We start from the raw sequence: 19,049 nt of genomic DNA, 5'->3' as shown, positions 1-19,049 counted from the left end.
ATAAAGAATAACGCTGAAGGCATCTGGGAAAGTCTTTTTTCTTCATATGTTGCGTTTAAATGTGCACACATCATCTGCCTTTAAGATGTTTTGAAAAATAGTTGGTGCTTTTCTGAAACGTGTAACGTTTTTTTTTTTTTAAATAGATCTAGGGGTAGAAGTTCTGCTGTTGGAATTGAGGGTGGAGGGCTGGTAAAGGTGGGAGGGGTTGACACAGAAATGTAGCCTACAGGACAGAACACCACTCATGCTTGCTTCATAACCCTCCAAACATTTTGCAACCGCAGCTGTCGTGGCGCACGCGTGGAGCGAGGAGGCGCGCTCCTTCTGGAGTGGCTATGTTGAATCTGGCACGGACTTTCTTTTTGCGCTCACCAGCGGTCGCCGAGCTCGTTATTTTCTTCGACAAAAATACGAAATGTTGACGCACCCCCCCTCTAGAAGGTCGGTTTCAAGAGAACATTGAAGTCACCGCTCATTTACCATGAGCTGTTTGGATGTTATGTACCCAGCCTATGGACATTACGCACCGTACGCACCGACCGCCTCTGCTTTTGTAAACAGATTACAGGTAGGATTTCGGAAATTAATTAAATATATTTTTTAGGGTTACGACATGTAACAAATTTTCTTAATGAGAACATTTCAAACCCAGATTGTTTTTGCAGCTTGTGCGTAAAAATGACTTTTTAAGCAGAGTTGCTCATTTTCTTGTTTCTATCTAGGAGATGCGTTTATTCCATATCATAGATGTTAAGTTCCTCTTTCATCTACCAATCTCATGCATTCGTGTCCTCAACTTTAGCTGCCACATGTCTGTGCAGCCACACAATGGAAAACATGGTGTTGAAACGTCTCGTGCTCAGCCTCAGAAGTGTCTTTTGCAACACCTGTCTAAATCCACCCTCCCCTCTCCCCCCACCTTAGGCTCCCACTGGTCTGAGCAGCAATACACCCCACAGCCGGCATTTTATGGACAATCCCAGTGCTTCCGAAGGAATGTCTGGGGGCCCAGGCACAACTTCCTCATCTTCTTCTACAAGCTCGTCCTCTTCTTTGTACAATCCTGCGACTTCGAGGCCAGAGGAGGGCCCCAAGGAGAAGCAGGAGGCCCCTGAGGCAGAATATCTGACTTCTCGCTGTGTCCTCTTCACATACTATCAGGGAGACATCAGCAGCGTTGTAGATGAGCACTTCTCCAGGGCGCTCAGCTCCTACATGGATGGAGAGGGCAAACGTCGAGCACCTCCACAGGGAACAGGTATCTGACACTAAAAAGAACAGCTCACACTTTATGTAGGTGGCAATAAAACTATCAACAAAGCTGAAGGACTGTTTAAATGTTGGATTCTGCAATATTTAATTAGTTAATATAAACTAACCAGTGAAACTAATCTGTTTAGTAACTTTAGTTAACATAAGCTATTCTAAATCATTCACATGTCCAAAAGCAAAGCAGCTGCATCCTTGCAGCCATGACTGCAGTTGTCACTGGTTCTTGATGCCACAAATGTGAGCTGGGAGCTCTGCAGAGGGTCAGACAGGTGATGTGGTAAGAGGACATAGAACGTTTTGTCTGTGAATGGGGTCAAGGCTTTGTGCCACACAGGTTAGGAGCTTCTCACAGCCAAAAGTCTTCCTGTTTGATTCAGATTAAGTGATTAATTAACTTTGAGTTTTGAATTTGACGGAAAAATACAACTTGAAGTTATTCTGAACCGATCTAGAGCGGCAGACCTAACAATGCTCCCTCAATATCCATGTAGGGGCCTGCAGCACTCTGCTCCCCCCTTTATGCACCCGTTGCTGTAGCCGCTGTTCTTGTTCAGCTGGACATCTTCATTTCAGCCCCAACACGCGCTCCCTGCCTCACAACAGATGCTATGTTTATACATGATCGTAAGCGGACAGCCTCGCCAGCGTATCCCCTTCAAACGTCTCCATGACTTGGTCCAGTTCTTGCCCGCCTGTCTGTCAGAGTTATATGTTGTCAGTGTGGTGGGGGTAATGGGAAACACCACCTCACTAGGTGATGCACGGTGTCCGTTTTCAAAGGAATAAATCTAAAATAGTTAATGCTAAAAACCTATAATGGCTTGCTGACATTCTGTCAAGGGCGAGGAGAGGGGGCAGAGAAAACAACAGGTGGGGGTCCAGGAAGAAGAAGAGAGGTGCCATTAGGGGCCAGAAATGCTGGTTTGAATGCATGTGTCTGAGCTGTGACGTGCCGCTAGACTTTCAGGAGTGAAGGGCTGACATGAGACTGAAAAGTCTAGCTGTGGAAGTGATTTAGGACTTGCTGAGTCTTGGGCTGCCTCCAGGTTACAGCGTCTACCTTAAATTTTACCTTGCGTCTCTTTCTCTCTGGCTCTGTCTGAGAGAGCAGTTGTGTTTATTTCTGTGTCTTGTTGCGGGTATAAGGCAGAATGTGTGACAGAATGATCCAATGGGGAAGATATCTGGGCCACAGGGTGTAGCAGTCATGTGAGTGACATCTAGTACGTGATGCTCCTCTTGCACAGCCCCGGCTCAGTGTGTTTGTTTAAATTAAGTGATTCACTAAAAAGTAGTGCAACAGTTTTGGTTCATACCATTTACTATAGACAAGAACTGGACCAAGTGAGTGTGATGTCACTTCTGGCTCCAACTGAATGAAGTCAATTCAGTCACCATTTTCTTTTGCAATACAGACACCGCCATGATGGAGCAAGATGTTGTTAGTAAGCAGTGATTGGTCCAAATCGGTCTGAGTTAACGTTTCTATGGCAACCACCATCACCAATTAGGAATGAACTTGTTGGAAATCCACTTGAAAGCAGGCGACATAAAATCTGTCACTCAAGCATTTTGGACACTTGTAACGTCAACCAATCAGATTATTATTCAGCACTTGACTGATTTGCACTATAGAAAACACCAGAAAAGAAAATAGGATTAGCAAGAATGTGTTTAAAAAAGGTATCAGATAAAAATGATATTCTGACAAACACCAGCAGGTGCTTCCTGTTTGGAACGCCAAGGGGGAGGAGTCACTCATATACAGTCAATGATTTATCTGTGTTTATTTTTTACCCCTTTCCTTTCTCCCCTGCTAGATGCCAACTCACCGAGCAGTCGGAGGAGCTTTCCTCCGTCATTCTGGGACAGCAACTACTCCTCACCTCAAAGCCGCCCCCACTGTGAAACGGGCGCACCCTCATATTCTATGGATCCATATGCATCCGGGCTGCATGCAGGTCTACCCCACCCCCACACTCATCCTCACCCACAGCCTCACCCTCACTCCCACCCACCAGAAAACTGGGGATACCCTCAAGCCCAAGCGTATGGCCCACCGAGACCTCTTCATGAACTGTATTCCCCATCAGCTTTGGAGCCCCACTACGGGCCCCTGCTCATGCCCACTGTGCGGCCGCATCACCTCCCCACCTTACCGGGTCACTATGAAGTGAGCAAGCTGGAGCCCACCGCCTCCTGGCCCGGTCTGATCCCCTCTGGAGATGTGAGCCAGACTCTGGCGCTCAACATGGACGCAGGTTTAACTTCTTTTTGATTTGTTTTCAGTACAAATTTGCAGAACAAAAGTAAGGTTTTAATTCTTTGGAGAATTTCTGCAACTCTTTTTAATCAGTAAATTTATTTTATCGCTTTCCAACAATCTTTGTGCCCACCCTATGAAACAGAGCATGTCAACTTTGACTGAGTCTGAAGTAAATTCAATGCATAGAATTAATATGCCTTTGACACACTCCACACTCCCCATATGTGCAAACACACAAACACAATCATTTCTTTTTTAACCATGCCAAACCCTCTTAAAACAGGTTGTTTTGCCAAAGTGGGCTCCATGACAACCTCTGTACTGCCATTCTCTATTCTCCTCATTGTTTCTCTTTCTTTTGCTTTCCTCAGGCCTGCAGCAGCACAAGAAAGGGAAGGAGCTCTACTGGTTCTAACGAGCCCTTCAGTCACACTGACCAGCCATTACCAGATCCAATTAGTCGTTGGACCTGCTCTGCTATTGAAGCAGCGTGTCCCTTTATCCCCCCACACGCACTGCATCCCTGCCGATCCACCCCCTTGTCTCTGCTCTCAACCTTCCCCTGCCAGTTACACAGCCTTGCTCCAGGTTGACATGTGTGCACCATGGAGATAAAGCAGAGGAGGTGGAGGGGGGGTCTGAACCAGCAACAATCCGTGCTGTTGCTCTCTCCTTCTTACATCGCCTCCATCCACTCTGTCTCCCGCAGCCCCGCTGCAGTTCAGGCCCTGGCGAGGCGGGAGCCACAGTGACCTGTTTGGACTGAGAAACACAGGATCACAACAGACTTCTGCGAAGGGAAAGGCAACGGTGGGCTGAATGGAAACAAGCAGGGATTCCCACCACTATTATCACTGTCTCATGTTCTCTGTTAGTACAGTTGTGATCCAATTATCTGCATTTCACAAATGCATAAATGTCCAAAGGCAGAATTGCTGGTTTTTGTGAGCCTTTTTTGTGTTTTTTTTATTTTATTTGTTTTTAAAAGAACTAAGTAGTTTTTTTTAATTTATTGTTGTCATTGTGCCTCTCTAAAGACCCACTCCAATGAAAATTGTGTTTTTAACATGTCTTGTAGCATTTTTCTCATGATGGAGGACATTTATAAGAAAATCAAGTTTAAAATTGCATTTCTGAGTATTTCTTTATTTATTGTTGAATTGGGAGGAGATGAAAAAAAGTCATTTAAAAAAGCCTATAGCAGTGAGGTAGGAGCTACAGTCAGTAGAAAACAAGCTCCCGGCTCTGCTCCATTCCAATGCATCCACTTGCAGACAAATAGATCCATGGACGTCTTTGTTTTCCTCGTCTGAGCTAGAATCTGGATCTAAACTCTACGGCTGGATAGATATGATATTGCTCGTCATTTTGGTTGTACAGGTAATGTTAGGCTGTGGTTGTAAGAAGCTGTAAACTAGCGGGAGAGAGTGTGAACAGATGGATGATGGGAAATTGGGGTGACAGTTCCACCCACAACTCAGAGATGAATCTTTAGTGCCGCTCTGCAGAAACTATATTCTAGGAAATGACAGTTTTTTGTTTTGGGCTAAAAACGGCATAATCATAATTAAAAGACCACTGTGAACGTTTGTACAACAGATCAAGAGATAATTGGAGTGGGACTTTAACTCTATGTGGTGGCCAGTGTTTTGTAATTTCTGTGGTTTAGTTGCTCTTTTAAAAGTAAAAGCTGACTGAAGTGCCCATACCATAAGTTCGTTGTGTTTGTTTCCTCACCTCTCCAGAACATATCAAAATCTGTGCAGCCCAAACCAGTTGGAATAAGACTGGGCTTTCAGGTTAATGATGTTTTTCTGCTAGTTCTTCATCCCTGTCATTTTTAGATGTGTTGAACTTGAAATGTCTGAATATTTGGGTTATTTTTTTTCTGTGTGACATTTCTCATTTTTGTGTCAAATAAAATTGTAATGTCAATAAATATTTTTGAGGTACATTGTTGAACCCTGAGTATCTGCCCTAATGGATGTGAAGAGTTTATGGGGGTTAATTTCTGACTCTGTGCCAACATCTGATGGTATGTTTCAGAGACAGTAGCACAGCCAGATGTGGGGAGGCTTCCGCCGTGCGACTCATCTTATTTAAAGGGCCTTCGCTTTGAATTCCTGCTCGCATTCACACTTTGTCACCTATAAAGTGGGAGCAAGTGGTGAATGTCAGCAATGTGTAACCAGAGACAAAGCCAGCCATCTCAGTTATGCAGCATATGCTGGAGTGTTATTGATCTGGTAATCAGATTATGTGCTAAGGTATGCCGGTCTGGGCCGCTGTCACACCTTACAGCCTGTGACATTATTTGTGACCCTGCCCCTGATGGCTGCTTGGGAGCAGCCAACGATGTGATTGGCTTAAAGCTGAGGAAACACGCAGGGTAATGAAATTAGAAGAGTTTATAAGGCATAACTTCCTTCTCAACTTCCAACCAGAGGACTCCCATTTCACACTTGAATTTGTTTTCACATCGCATCGCAAAGACGCTTCCTTGCGGTCTGCATGCTCTCCAGAATCTCTGCTGGGCTTTCTAACTTTATTAAAGATAAAACTCTTTTGAAAGGTTTGTCTTTTGTGCATGCCTGAGGTTTCCCCAGGCACGTCTTTTTTTTTCCTAAGATACTTTTCATAGGTGGCTCTGGATTGTCCCTGTCGGTAAGTGTGAGTGTAGACCCCAAACTTGGCCCTGAAGTAGATGGGAAAACCTCCAGCAAACCCCATCACCCTGCTGATAAAAGATGGATAGAAAAATGATTGGTAGCATCAAAGCTACTGAAAAGAATTAAAAAAAAGAAGAAAACAGTGCAATACACCAAAGGAAAAACAAACAAAATGCTAAGTGGATTTGTGTCTTTAGATGTAGAATAAGAGAATCTACTTTTGTAAAATTCATTTACAAAAGTAACACCATCCTTTTTACTATAATGACAAACTTGCTCAGACTTTGCTTTTGCTTTTTGAGTAATATTTTACTTCCCATACGTCCAAAAATGGACTCAAAATTTATTGTTCAGAGTTAAGACTATGTGGCATTTGAAGATCAAAGATGCCATAACCCTTGTGCTATCCTAGGCACTTTAACATTGGGAGTGGGGTCATCTAGACCTCACAAGACAGTGGGCTAAATCTTTTTTCTTCAATGATATGTGATCTTCACTGGTGTCCATGGATTACAGGAAATCCTCTTCACCTTTATCCACTATTGTCATGGTAGGGAGAACTTGTCAATGTAAGGATCGGATCATCTGGAGCCCATAGGATAGCACAAGGGTTAAACAAAATCATTGTTCTGCCTGGAATTGGTAATTTAAAACCTTTATTTAAGTCATAATGATTTAAATTTCCTGATAACCCTTTAGACCCAAAGCCTTTTAATTTCCCTGTTGTGTTCCATCTACAGTCATGAACATAAATATTTGGACAGAGACACATTCTTTCTCATTTAGTTTCTGTACATTACCACAGTGAGTTTTAAATAAAACAACTCAGATACCATTGAAGTGCAGACTTTCAGCTTTTATTCTATGGGTTGAACAAAAAGATTGCATAAAAATGTGAAAAACTAAAGCATTTTTTAAACACAGTCCCTTCATTTCATAGGCTCGTAAGTAATTGGACAAATGAAATAACGGAAAACAAAATGGTGATTCCTAATATTTGGTTGAAAACCCTTTGTTGGCAATGACAGCCTGAAGTCTGGAACTCATGGACATCAGCAGATGCTGGGTTTTCTCCTTCTGAATGCTCTGCCAGGCTTTTACTGCAGCGGCTTTCAGTTGCTGTTTGTTTGTGGGCCTTTCTGAAGTTCTGAGGTCTGAAGGTCTGAAGATCTGAAGTTTAGTCTTCAACAAGTGAAATGCAACTCAATTGGGTTAAGATCAGGTGAGTGACTTGGCCATTCAAGAATATTCCACTTCTTTGCTTTAATAAACTCTTTAGTTGCTTTGGCTGTATGTTTTGGGTCGTTATCCATCTGCATTATGAAATGCCGCCCAATCAGTTTGGCTGCATTCACTTGGATTTGTGCAGACAGTATGTTTCTGAACACCTCAGAATTCATTGGGCTGCTTCTGTTCTGTGTCACGTCATCAATAAACACTAGTGTCCCAGTGCCAGTAGCAGCCATGCACGCCCAGACCATCACACTGCCTCCACGGTGTTTTACTCATGATGTAGTGTCTTTGGATCATGACCTTCTGCACGCCATCTCCATACTTTTGAGGTTGATTTTGGTTTCATCTGTCCAAAGAATGTATATTCCAGAACTGTGCTGGCTTTTTTAGATGCTTTTTAGCAAAGTCCAATCTAGCCTTCCTATTCTTGAGGCTTATGAGTGGCTTGCATCTTGCAGTGTTCCTTCTGTATCTACTTTCATTTCTTTCATTCTTTTTATGGTAGGCTTGGATATTGATACGTCTACCTCCTGGAGAGTGTTGTTCACTTGGTTGGCTGTTGTGAACGGGTTCCTCTTCACCATGGAAATGATTCTGCGATCATCCACCACTGTTGTCTTCCGTGGATGTCCAGGTCTTTTTGTGTTGCTGAGTTCACCAGTGCTTTCTTTCTTTCTCGGGATGGACCACACTGTTGATTTTGCCACTCCTAATACTGTAGCCATTTCTGGCATGGTTCATTTCTGTTTTCTCAGCTTAATGATGGCTCCTTTCATCTGCATGGAGCGCTCCTTTGACCGCATGTTGTCTGTTCACAGCAAAACTTTCAAAATTCAATCACGACTCCTCTAATCAACTCCAGGCCTTTTATCTGCTTCACTCAAAATGACATAACAAGGGAATTGCCCATGCCTGCCCATGCAATAGCATGAAAGTCAATTGTCCAGCCCATGAAATGAAGGGATTGTGTTTAAAAATGCTTTCGTTTTTCACATTTTTATGCAATCTTTTTGTTCAACCCATGGAATAAAAGCTGAAAGTCTGCACTTCAATGGCATCTGAGTTGTTTTATTTAAAATTCACTGTGGTAATGTACAGAAAATAAATGAGAAAGAATGTGTCTCTGTCCAAATATTTATGGCCCTGACTGTGTGTTTAATCATGATTTTATTTATTTTTATACAGAGCTGCATGTCTTCTTGTTGTAAATGACAACCCCTGCTTTTAACAGGCTGCATTTTTTCTGAGGCAAGCCAGCCTCAGAAAGTTATTTCCATTAATTTAAGGGGAATAACTAATCATCTCCTTTGGTAATGAGGGTTTCCCCTTCAAGTGTGCTATTAGCAATCAATTTTACATCAAACATCTCCCATGTATATGTAATTTGTGTCTTTGAACATTATATATATTATGAATAAAGATAATACCGGAAAAATAAATACAGGACTGATGTAAAACAATTAGTAATAATCTGTAATATGTTACACCTTCAATGTATTTGGCATACATTTTTGATATTTGCATGTATGTATATAGATAAATAAATTTTATAGCAAAAAGAAAACATTTCTTGTGTGTAATTGCTTTGTGATGGCAAAAAAATGGCCTCTGAAAATGCTGCCATCTTCTGGTGAGTTTGCAACACTGCAATAGCAAAATGTGATTTCCGAAGAAAAAAAATAATCAGAAGCAGCTTGTCCTGATTGCATTTGTAAGACCATTCTAGTATGACTCAAAACAGTTACTTAGACTAAAACAGTCCCTGTAATGGGACTGTTTTAGTATTTAATCTCTGATACTTAAATTTAAAGAAATATTAAAAAAATATTTTTTTTTGTGTGCATTTATTTTAGAATCATTTGATGACAATGAGTCTTATAGTCTTGGTTTATTTAATTCAAAAAAGTCATTAATGAGGATAATAAAAATAATAAAAACTAAAAAACTAATTAAATAAATAAATAATAAATAAACGAAGCCTGAACCCAATACAGCTACAATCTCTGTTATTGTTCTGGGAAAAAAGGCAAGTTTTAATTTGATTTACTTCATACAGTGAAAAGGTCCCGGCACAGAATTACAGTCAGACTGATGTCTGCCTTTTGGCCAAACAGTCAAACATCTGTGTCTTATCCCTTTTAAAGCTTTTTTACAAGCTTCAAGTCACTCAGGATGACTCTCATACAAGAGTTCAGGTCCTGTTCTAAAAACATGATCACTTCTGATCTGAGCTGTATTTCCCCAAACATTCATTCGCTCATTGTTCCAAAAAAGTCTTTTTGTCCCAGGTTTTTTTTTTTTTTAACTTTAAAGAGAAGAGGCTATTTCTCACAGCACGATGAGTCTACATTTGTTTGGCATTCTGGTACTTTCTTTTGAATTTCCCAGTTTACTGGACAATGTCATGTCAATATTAAGATGATGTAATGTTCTCACTGGAAAAACAAGCAACTACGTGTATGAGTTCCTTCTTCTGATGCTCTATTATATTTGAAGAAAAATGCACATTTTGAAAGTGTTTCTTTGAACCATTTCAGAGGAATGCTGGGTAGTTACTGGAGAAATCCAATATATTTACTTACACTAATTCTTAGCAGGTTGGGATCCCTTGGTGGCAGGTTTAGGTCACTTAATGTTGGAAAAATTTAACTTGGCCCTCATTTAATGGATTACATGAACAGTCATATGACGTCTTGAATCTACTTAATGAGGAAAATGTTAATCTATATTTATTTGACAATGTTCAATAGTTAGTAAACTGACAATCAATTCACAAAGTTCAAGAACAGAAATGTTTCAGAGACCTTTCAAATGATCGCTGACTGGAAACGAGGCCTGTGGTGACTCACCATGATGACAGAAAAAAGGAGGAGGTGCAAAATGCAGAAGTTGTGCTGGAAAGCACAGGATGTTTTTTGTTGTTGCTGTTTCAGTTTTTATTTTGCAGAAACATCAGCTTCCTTCCACACAGACACCTAACCTACTTTACAGTAATCATGTAAAGAAACATGTGGAATTTATCCAGAAAAGATTCATCTGTGCACAATTATTGTGTTTTTGCGCTGACTCATGACTTAGTGTTCCCACATGATACTTGCAGTCAATGATTGTACAAAACTCAAAACTAATCCCAGGCCTTATGCTTAAGAATTATTTCCTGTAGCTTTATTTCTTTACAACAGATGAACACATTTCCACGTATTTCATTGAAAAAAATTGCATTTTCAAAATCATTTCTAAGAGTGAAAATATATTCTGTCTGTTATTACTAAATTAGTTTTGACTTAGGGACTTCTTCTTTTATCTAAATCAAACTAATTAATTCATTTTTAATTAAATAATTAAAAATCTTGCTTTCATATTTATATTTTAATGTTACGTTAAAAAAATAGACATATATATACAGTCCCTGACAAAAGTCTTGTCGCTTATCCATTTTGTAGAAACAAAAGCGTATAACCTCACTGTTAATGAATCCATTGGTTTTAGAAATGTCACAAATTATGTTCAATATACTAAAATAAAATGTCTTCCCTGAAGAAAGATTGATCATTTAATGAACACAGAAAGGTCACATTTTGGCAAGACAAAAGCTTTTGTCGCCTTGTCATATGATGCACCCAATCCTAGATTACAGCCTCACCTGTGATCAATTACTGATCAATCAATAGTGGGTGTGTATAAAAAGAACCCCAGCACACCAGGCCTTCACATCAACTGTAACTTGACCTCGGACAACATGCCTAAGATTCACCCTGAGATCAAAGCGTTGATTATCAAGAGGCTGAAGACCAGATCGACTGCTGAGGTGGCTGACACCTTCAATGTGTCTCAGCGTCAAGTACAAAGAATAAGAAAAAGATTTGAAGAGCCTGGAGATGTTTTTGACAAGCCCAGGTCCGGCAGACCCCGCAAGACAACTGCTCGCGAGGACCGTTTGTTGGTTGGAAAATCCAAGGCCAATCCCTTTTCCACTGCAGCAGAGCTCCACCAGGCCTGGTCACCTCAAGTCCCTGTGTCAACCAAAACAGTTTGTAGAATTCTGTCTCAAAATCGAATCAGTGCCCAGGAACCAGCACTAAACAAAAGGCAATTGAACAAACGTGTGGCATTTGCCAAGGCCCACAGCCAGCTAAAAGGATGGACGCTGGAAAAGTGGCAGAAGGTGGATTTCTCAGATGAGTCTTCAGTTGAATTACATCACAGCCGCCGCAAATATTGCAGGAGGCCAACTGGAGCCCGCATGGACCCAAGATTCACCCAGAAAACAGTTTAGTTTGGTGGCGGAAAAATCATGGTCTGGGGTTACATCCAGAATGGGGGTGTGCGAAACATTTACAGGGTGGAAGGCAATATCAATAGCCTAAAAAAATCAAGAAGTATTAGCTACCTCTTACATTCCCAACCATAAAAGGGGTCAAATTCTGCAGCAGAATGGTGCTCCATTGCATACTTCCATCTCTACATCAAAGTCCCTCAAGGCGAAGAAGATCAAGGTGCTCCAGGACTGGCCAGCCCAGTCACCAGACATGAACATCATTGAGCATGTCTGGGGTAGAATGAAAGAGGAAGCATGGAAGACGAAACCAAAGAATCTTGATGAACTCTGGGAGGCATGTAAGACAGCTTTCTTTGCTATCCCTGATGACTTCATCCATAAATTGTATGAATCATTGTCAAACCGCATGGATGCTGTCCTTCAAGCTCATGGAAGTCATACAAGATATTAAATATGGATCTAACAGTAGCACTACTTAATTCACTGATGTTATGCAACATATTTTTGTTTTTGAAGTAAATTATTTGTTAAATTTTCACATTACTCTCTGTAGGCGACAAAACTTTTGTCTTGCCAAAATGTAACCTGTGTTCATTAAATGATCAATCTTTCTTCAGTGAAGCAATTTTATTTTAGTATATTGAACATAATTTGGGAGGGTTTTAGCTTTCACATGAGACATTTCTGAAACCAATGGATTCATTAAAAGTGAGGTTATACGCTTTTATTTCTACAAAATGGATAAGCGACAAGACTTTTGTCTGGGACTGTATATACATGTCCCGTATATATTTCCACACACACGCACACACATATAATTTTTTTTTCTTGTTTGCTGATTTAAAATTCTACAGCCTGTTTGGATCTGTTTAATTTTCAGGAACCCACATTTTAATCGAAATTAAGAAGAATTTAAATCATAAAAGTTTTGACAGGAAAATAAATAAAAGGATTTAAAATTATTTATCAAAATTCCTTGGCATAACTATGAATATTTAGAATATTTTCCTTTTTTCAGACTCAAACTAAAAAAAAAAGCTATTGAAAGGATGCAAAAAGGGTTTTCAGAAATTGGATTTGTTGGATATTAAGATGCAAAACCTGAAGAAAATCAGGTCTGTTTCAGCAACATGGACATCATGGAGAACCGGGCTAAAGTGACCCAGATGCAGACTTCTACTGAGTCATGTATTCTGTGGGTTAGACGTAGAACACCAAGAAGGCTGTAAGTCCTGGTCTAAGCTCATCCTCAAAGATCTGGTTTTCCCAAGAGACAAACAACACCAAAAGGCCTGACACAAAGAGTTTAACGACGTCTGTAAACTTTTTACTCTGTTCTCAGCATCTTTATGGTCAGAAGCTTTACACGACAGCCTTGTGACTCTCTGTCAGACAAACAATCCATTTCTGAAATCCTGCTGTTTAAAGCCAAAAGAAATCCCATTGTCATAATGACAAAAAAAAACCATCTACTTAGCAACGTTTTGAACATATGTTGAACAGCTACAGCCGTTTCTCTACTGTTAATGTTTCTCCTTTTCTATGGTAAATGCTGTCTGGTATTTTGCATACATACCTGACCGCATTGAAGCCTCTCATATGACTCTTACAGTAAACTTTGAATGCAACATGTAAAAATGTCTTCCTGGAAACATAATAGAAGGAAACACAAGATAAACAAATGCATCTATTTTAGCACTCAAGCATCAATCAAAGGTGATCATTCCATAAAATTGTCAGTATTTGCAAACTTATGTCAACACAGGGATATATGTATATACATATATATATCACACAAATACAATTTTTATGTAGAATAAATTGTTGAGAATGAGAGAAGGAAAGTTGGAGCAACACTTCAGATGAAACTGAGTTTTCAACTTTCAGTGAGTGGGTGTCAAAAGCGCCTCTTCCTATAGTGAATTAACATGATTTTTTCTTCTTTTTTTTTGAGGTGGTAGCGTTCTGCTTCTTTGGTTTTGGAGACACAGGTGACCCACATCTGCAAATATGACCTACTGCTTTTACATCTTCAGGAATCGTGCTTACATCTTAGTTCTTTTCACACCAGCACATGACTTTGTTGGTTTCCAGCAGCAAAAGTGCTGAGTAACACGTCATGCTTTTATCATAAAGAACTCCAGACTCTATAGGAGTTTTACGGATCTTCCTTGTTTTGCTGACTTCAAAAGCAGTTATGGCATAATGCAAGCTTTGCATAAATCTTTTTCTCCACCTTTTTACAGCTGACTCACCCGACCAGTAAATGAACTCCTGACAGCCACCTGACTGAAATGCTGTCACCATTTATGAACTCACGTATATAAGCACTCCTCTGTGAAGCAGCTCCATATCACCAGCAAGGGGTTTAAGCAGTCTTCTTTGTCCACACTGACAAACAAGCAGGTAAGTGGCAGCTGATAAGAAGATGTTTTTCTGTTATATATTAACACAGATAAGAAGGAAATGAAAGGAAAGGAAAGGAGTGTCTGCAGCTTTAGCGTCAACTTTCGGAAAGGATTTCCCAAGTAAAGCCAAAGTGAAAGAACCGCTTCTGCGATTTCCTGCGCCTCACTTCTGTGTCTGCATGTGTTCAGAAAGGATGAAGGTGCTGCTCGCTGTAGCTGCTGTTCTAGCCGTGGCCAACTGTGCCAGCCTGTCTCTGGAGGACCTGGAGTTCCACGCCTGGAGGCTGAAGTTTGGTGAGGAGTGTGTCACTTTTCATCAAGGAGTTTTGCTTGGATTCTCGAGTTTAAATCTGGAGTGGTGTTGGCTCCTAAAGAAACTGTGTGTCAGCGTTCTCTTCTCTTTCTGACGAACAAACTCTGATTTTTTTCAGGGAGGACTTACAGCTCTCCAACGGAGGAGGCTCAGCGAAGGCAGACCTGGCTGAACAACCGTAAACTGGTGCTGGTGCACAACATCTTGGCAGATCAGGGCATCAAGTCGTATCGCCTCGGCATGACTTACTTTGCTGACATGGTATGCATGGATAAAACTGATTTATTTATGAATAACCTTGAAATAAATATGTATTGACTGTTCTCTGTTTCTTCATCATCAGGAAAATGAGGAGTACAAGCGCCTGATCTCTCAGGGCTGCCTGGGCTCCTTCAATGCCTCTCTGCCCCGCCGAGGTTCCACCTTTTTCCGTCTGCCTGAAAACAAAGACCTGCCTGCCGCTGTTGACTGGCGGGACAAAGGATATGTCACTGACGTGAAGGACCAGAAGCAGTGCGGCTCCTGCTGGGCTTTCAGTGCTGTATGTGCAATAAATAGGTTAAAAAGTTGAAGACTTTGCTGCTCTCTGACCTAAATCTTCCTGTCCCTGTTCAGACTGGATCGCTGGAGGGCCAGACCTTCAGGAAGACCGGCAAGTTGGTTTCTCTGAGTGAGCAGCAGCTGGTTGACTGCTCTGGTGACTATGGGAACATGGGCTGCGGCGGTGGACTGATGGATGATGCCTTTAGGTACATCCAAGCCACTGGAGGGATAGACACAGAGGAGTCCTACCCTTATGAGGCTGAGGTAAGTGAACATCTATAAAGTTTTAAAAATGTTACTCTTTAAATGTGGCCATATGAAAATAAATCAATTCTCATCCCTCAAAGGCAGAGACAAGGATACTGATCATTTCATTCAGAAAGCGTTTAGGACAAGTTCATGCAAAATGCTGCCATCTTGTGGAAAAAACAAGAAACACTGGAAAAAGGAACACGTCTCTTTGCAACACTAACAGAATTCACGTTTGTGTTTTTGCATTAGGACGGGGAATGCCGTTACAAACCAGATGCAGTCGGCGCCACATGCACCGGCTATGTTGATGTGAGTTCAGGTGACGAGGATGCGCTGCAAGAGGCTGTGGCCACCATTGGACCAATTTCTGTGGGCATCGATGCATCTCACATTTCCTTCCAGCTTTATGAGTCAGGTGGGAAATCACTGCAGTTGCCATAAAACAATGAGAAGAGTTACAATGCTGCTTTTTCCTGATATATTTTTCAAAAATGCTTCAGGACTGTATGATGAGCCTCAGTGCAGCAGCTCAGAACTGGATCACGGTGTCCTGGCTGTGGGATACGGTTCAGAAAATGGCCAAGACTACTGGCTGGTGAAGAACAGGTATCTCTTAATTAGATGGTCTCCTATTTTAGCTTTAAATCTTCTGAAAACATCTTCTTTGTGGTTCTCCAGTGAACACAATAAGATGGGCTCATTTGCTGTTTTAAGTTTTTTTTTTATAGTTGATGAAACTAAAAGAAAACTTCTACTGTGTGTCTCCACAGCTGGGGTCTGACATGGGGAGATCAGGGATATATCAAGATGTCCAAGAACAAAAGCAACCAGTGCGGGATTGCCACAGCAGCTAGCTACCCATTGGTTTAAACTGGTGAGAAAAGAACTTAAAAACATTTAAATTTGGACTGTTCATAGACTTTTACAGTGAAGGTTTGTTATATTTGCAGATTCAAGACATTTCTCTGTGAGGAGCAGGAGGACACTGAGATCTAATTCAAGTTGATTCTACTGTGAAACAATATTTTATTTTTTTATTTTTGAAAGACACCTGAGAGCATAATCGTGATTCAAATTGACTCATACTAAATGTAAAAATGTTTTTTTAAGAGAAAAAATGTGAAGAAATAAAAAATACTATCCAAAACACAGCTGTTTTGTTGTTTGTGTCGTTTTTTTTTTTTTAATTTTTTATTTAAGACATTCAGAAATGAGACGGCGCACCCAGAAAATTTAGGAACAAAAACAATGGGATTTTCATTGATCCCAAAACAAAACAGAAAAAAAGGAATACATGAACCGTTTTTGGGATAGGTTGCCACCACTGCAACTGCACCACTATCTCTAACGTGAAAAGGCTTAGCCACTCCCACAGGCCAATTAACCAAGCGTGTTCCGAACAAATTCCTGCCTTACAACTCAAAACTCTGACAGGGCCTATATCATGCAAAATTAACGTTTTTGGAGCTTTTAAGTGTATTATAATGTTAATTCTTCATGAAAAACAACCCCAATGTTGTATTTTGATCCATTCACACATTTCTGAGTTTTCCTCTGAAAACCTGCTCTCTGAGCACCAGCCCCTCCCAATCCATGAAAACTAGCAGGTTCTTACATTGTGACATCACATAGTGAGGAACAGCCCCTTCCAGGAAAGTCTGCACCGCAAGCTCCACCCCCAGGCTAACGCACAAACCCACTTTCAGAGATCACATCATCTTACTTCCGGGTAGAAAAATGAACTGTGAAAATAACTCATAGTGTGCAGCCATAAAATTAAACAAAATTGACTATTATGGTGAGGTAAAATGTAAGTGGTTTATTTATGTGTGTGCATGTGACAGGCGGGTGTGTCTGGTGTTAACTGTTGAGACTGCTGATGGACTGAGAGATGACAATAGCAACAAAAAAATCAGGTTCTGCCCTGCAGCCTGTGATGCTGCTTCATCATGTTCATAAACAACAAAAACGATCTAGAGGCATGAACAACTTTTATATTTTTTATTATGCAGTTTGGATGAATGTGTCAGGGTATTCTTAGTGGAGTAACATTTAATAGACATTAATTAAATTTAATTAAATTTTTACTAGATTTAATTTGGGTCATTTTGCTAACCTCAAACCATAAAAATGTGGCATGTCTTGGTTGAAGACGGAGCAAAATACCCTCACAGATTGTTAGAAAAAATAAAAAAACAAAAAACTTCTCACATACAACAGTAACTTGGACTTTTTTAATCCAATAATAACAAAGCACTGCTTCATTTAAAAATATAGTCTACCACACAGACTCAGACCTTTTACCAACAATTTTCTTAGTATTTGAAATCTGTGCATTGTGGAGAAATGGTGGAGCAAACATGGCCTCATTACACACTTCATTTTACTGCACCTTTGCCTTAAATTCAAAAACTAAACTAATCTTGTTTAAATTAATGCAAAATAAGTTTACTTTTGAAATTTGCTATTTCTTTATTTTTCTTCAGTCAAAGAGCCTCTCTGGGGAGATAAAAGAGCCGTGTGACTCTGGAGCCCCAGGTTGCAGACCGCTGTGTTAGAGTTACGTCACAATCTGTGTTTTGCCTTCTGTTGTAATCTGGTCAATTTATTGTTGTAGATTTCCTTTTGCCTTGAAGATCATCTTTTATTTCTGCCTTTGCATCACCTATTTGTGTCCATTACTGGCAGAGAGCTAAACTGGATTCATACATTTTTAGACAGTATTTAGTGTTAGTTTGTGTGTTTTTTTGTCATCTATTAATTATTGGATTTTCCATCCTAGTCATCCTATGACTGAATGTCAGGATGCTTAGTCAGGATGCATTTGAATCCTCACGCATCTTCTCCATACAACACTCGTATTTAAAGCTGCTCTTACTTTATTTGGATGCTGTGGACTATTGCTATTTAGGAAAGAAACGGCAGTACTTGCACCAATGCTGTGTAGAGTAATCCCATAATGAAATCCAGCCCTTTTTCTACAGTAATTTGTGATGCTTAAGGGTTTCACTTGTAATCCAACTAAATAGGAGTTCTTAAGTCATTTTTCACACATCTCTTTTGAATCTTGGCCAGTGGAAAGTTAATAAATTCTGCAGCAAACCGCCAAGCTGGCTATAAATAAAGTTACAGTGCTTGAAATCGTTTTGTTCATTTGTTATGGGCCTTTCCGCCAAACTGCATTTAATTTTCCCGCAGAAAAAAGAGTCTAGTGCACAAATCTCTTTTACTCAGCTAGGAAACACAGAAATAGAAGAGTGATCCTAACTGTTGAAAAGCCATTTATAAAACAGCTAATATTGCTTTGATAATAATCATCACTGGGAAAGAGATTTCCTCCTACAGCGCATTGGAAAAATCACAATAAATAGTTGTAAATTGACTCATGTACAGCCACATTCGGCGTGGTTGTCTCAGTGTTTGATGGGAGCTGCACAGAGGCATGGATATGAAAAATGGGGAACGTATCGGGGGTTTAATCAGCTGGTGTGACAAAGTGGGATTGTGACGTCTTACTTTTTGTTCTCCGGAGCAGCAGAGTTACTGACTGGGAGCAAACATGCACGAGTGGAGTAATTGAAAGAAATTTAAATAATCTTTTGTCACGTTTGAGAAGGATTACATTTAGACCATTGTATCTGCATTCTCCAGGGGGGCAATGTTGAGCCATTTAGGGTTGAATGATCATTATCCAGTGACATAAATGTCATTAGTCCCTTTATTTTTAGGAGTATGAAAAAGGACATTAGAGACTGGAAAAAGCGAGTGATGAAAAAGCTCCAAGACAGAGACAAAGGAAGACAAGAGTAGG

General features: G+C 40.4%; 2 protein-coding genes across 2 annotated transcripts; both read left to right on the top strand.

Moving 5' to 3' along the window:
* Positions 1 to 210: 210 nt before the first annotated feature.
* On the top strand, positions 211 to 5,493 carry vgll2b (vestigial-like family member 2b). Its single transcript, XM_004082182.5, has 4 exons — positions 211 to 571; positions 928 to 1,261; positions 3,096 to 3,536; positions 3,913 to 5,493. Exons 1-4 carry the CDS (start codon positions 485 to 487, stop codon positions 3,954 to 3,956), a joined length of 906 nt encoding a protein of 301 aa, XP_004082230.1. The 5' UTR covers positions 211 to 484; the 3' UTR covers positions 3,957 to 5,493.
* Positions 5,494 to 13,990: 8,497 nt separating this feature from the next.
* ctsl.1 (cathepsin L.1) lies at positions 13,991 to 16,389 on the top strand. Its single transcript, XM_004082183.5, has 9 exons — positions 13,991 to 14,128; positions 14,320 to 14,424; positions 14,562 to 14,704; positions 14,787 to 14,984; positions 15,059 to 15,250; positions 15,488 to 15,653; positions 15,739 to 15,844; positions 16,009 to 16,112; positions 16,189 to 16,389. Exons 2-8 carry the CDS (start codon positions 14,325 to 14,327, stop codon positions 16,106 to 16,108), a joined length of 1,005 nt encoding a protein of 334 aa, XP_004082231.1. The 5' UTR covers positions 13,991 to 14,128; positions 14,320 to 14,324; the 3' UTR covers positions 16,109 to 16,112; positions 16,189 to 16,389.
* Positions 16,390 to 19,049: the final 2,660 nt, after the last annotated feature.

This window comes from Oryzias latipes, chromosome 22 (genome assembly GCF_053564925.1).
Source record: "Oryzias latipes strain Hd-rR chromosome 22, Olatipes_Hd-rR_3.1".
Taxonomy (NCBI): domain Eukaryota; kingdom Metazoa; phylum Chordata; class Actinopteri; order Beloniformes; family Adrianichthyidae; genus Oryzias; species Oryzias latipes.
This window is presented reverse-complemented; position numbering and strand designations above follow the sequence as displayed.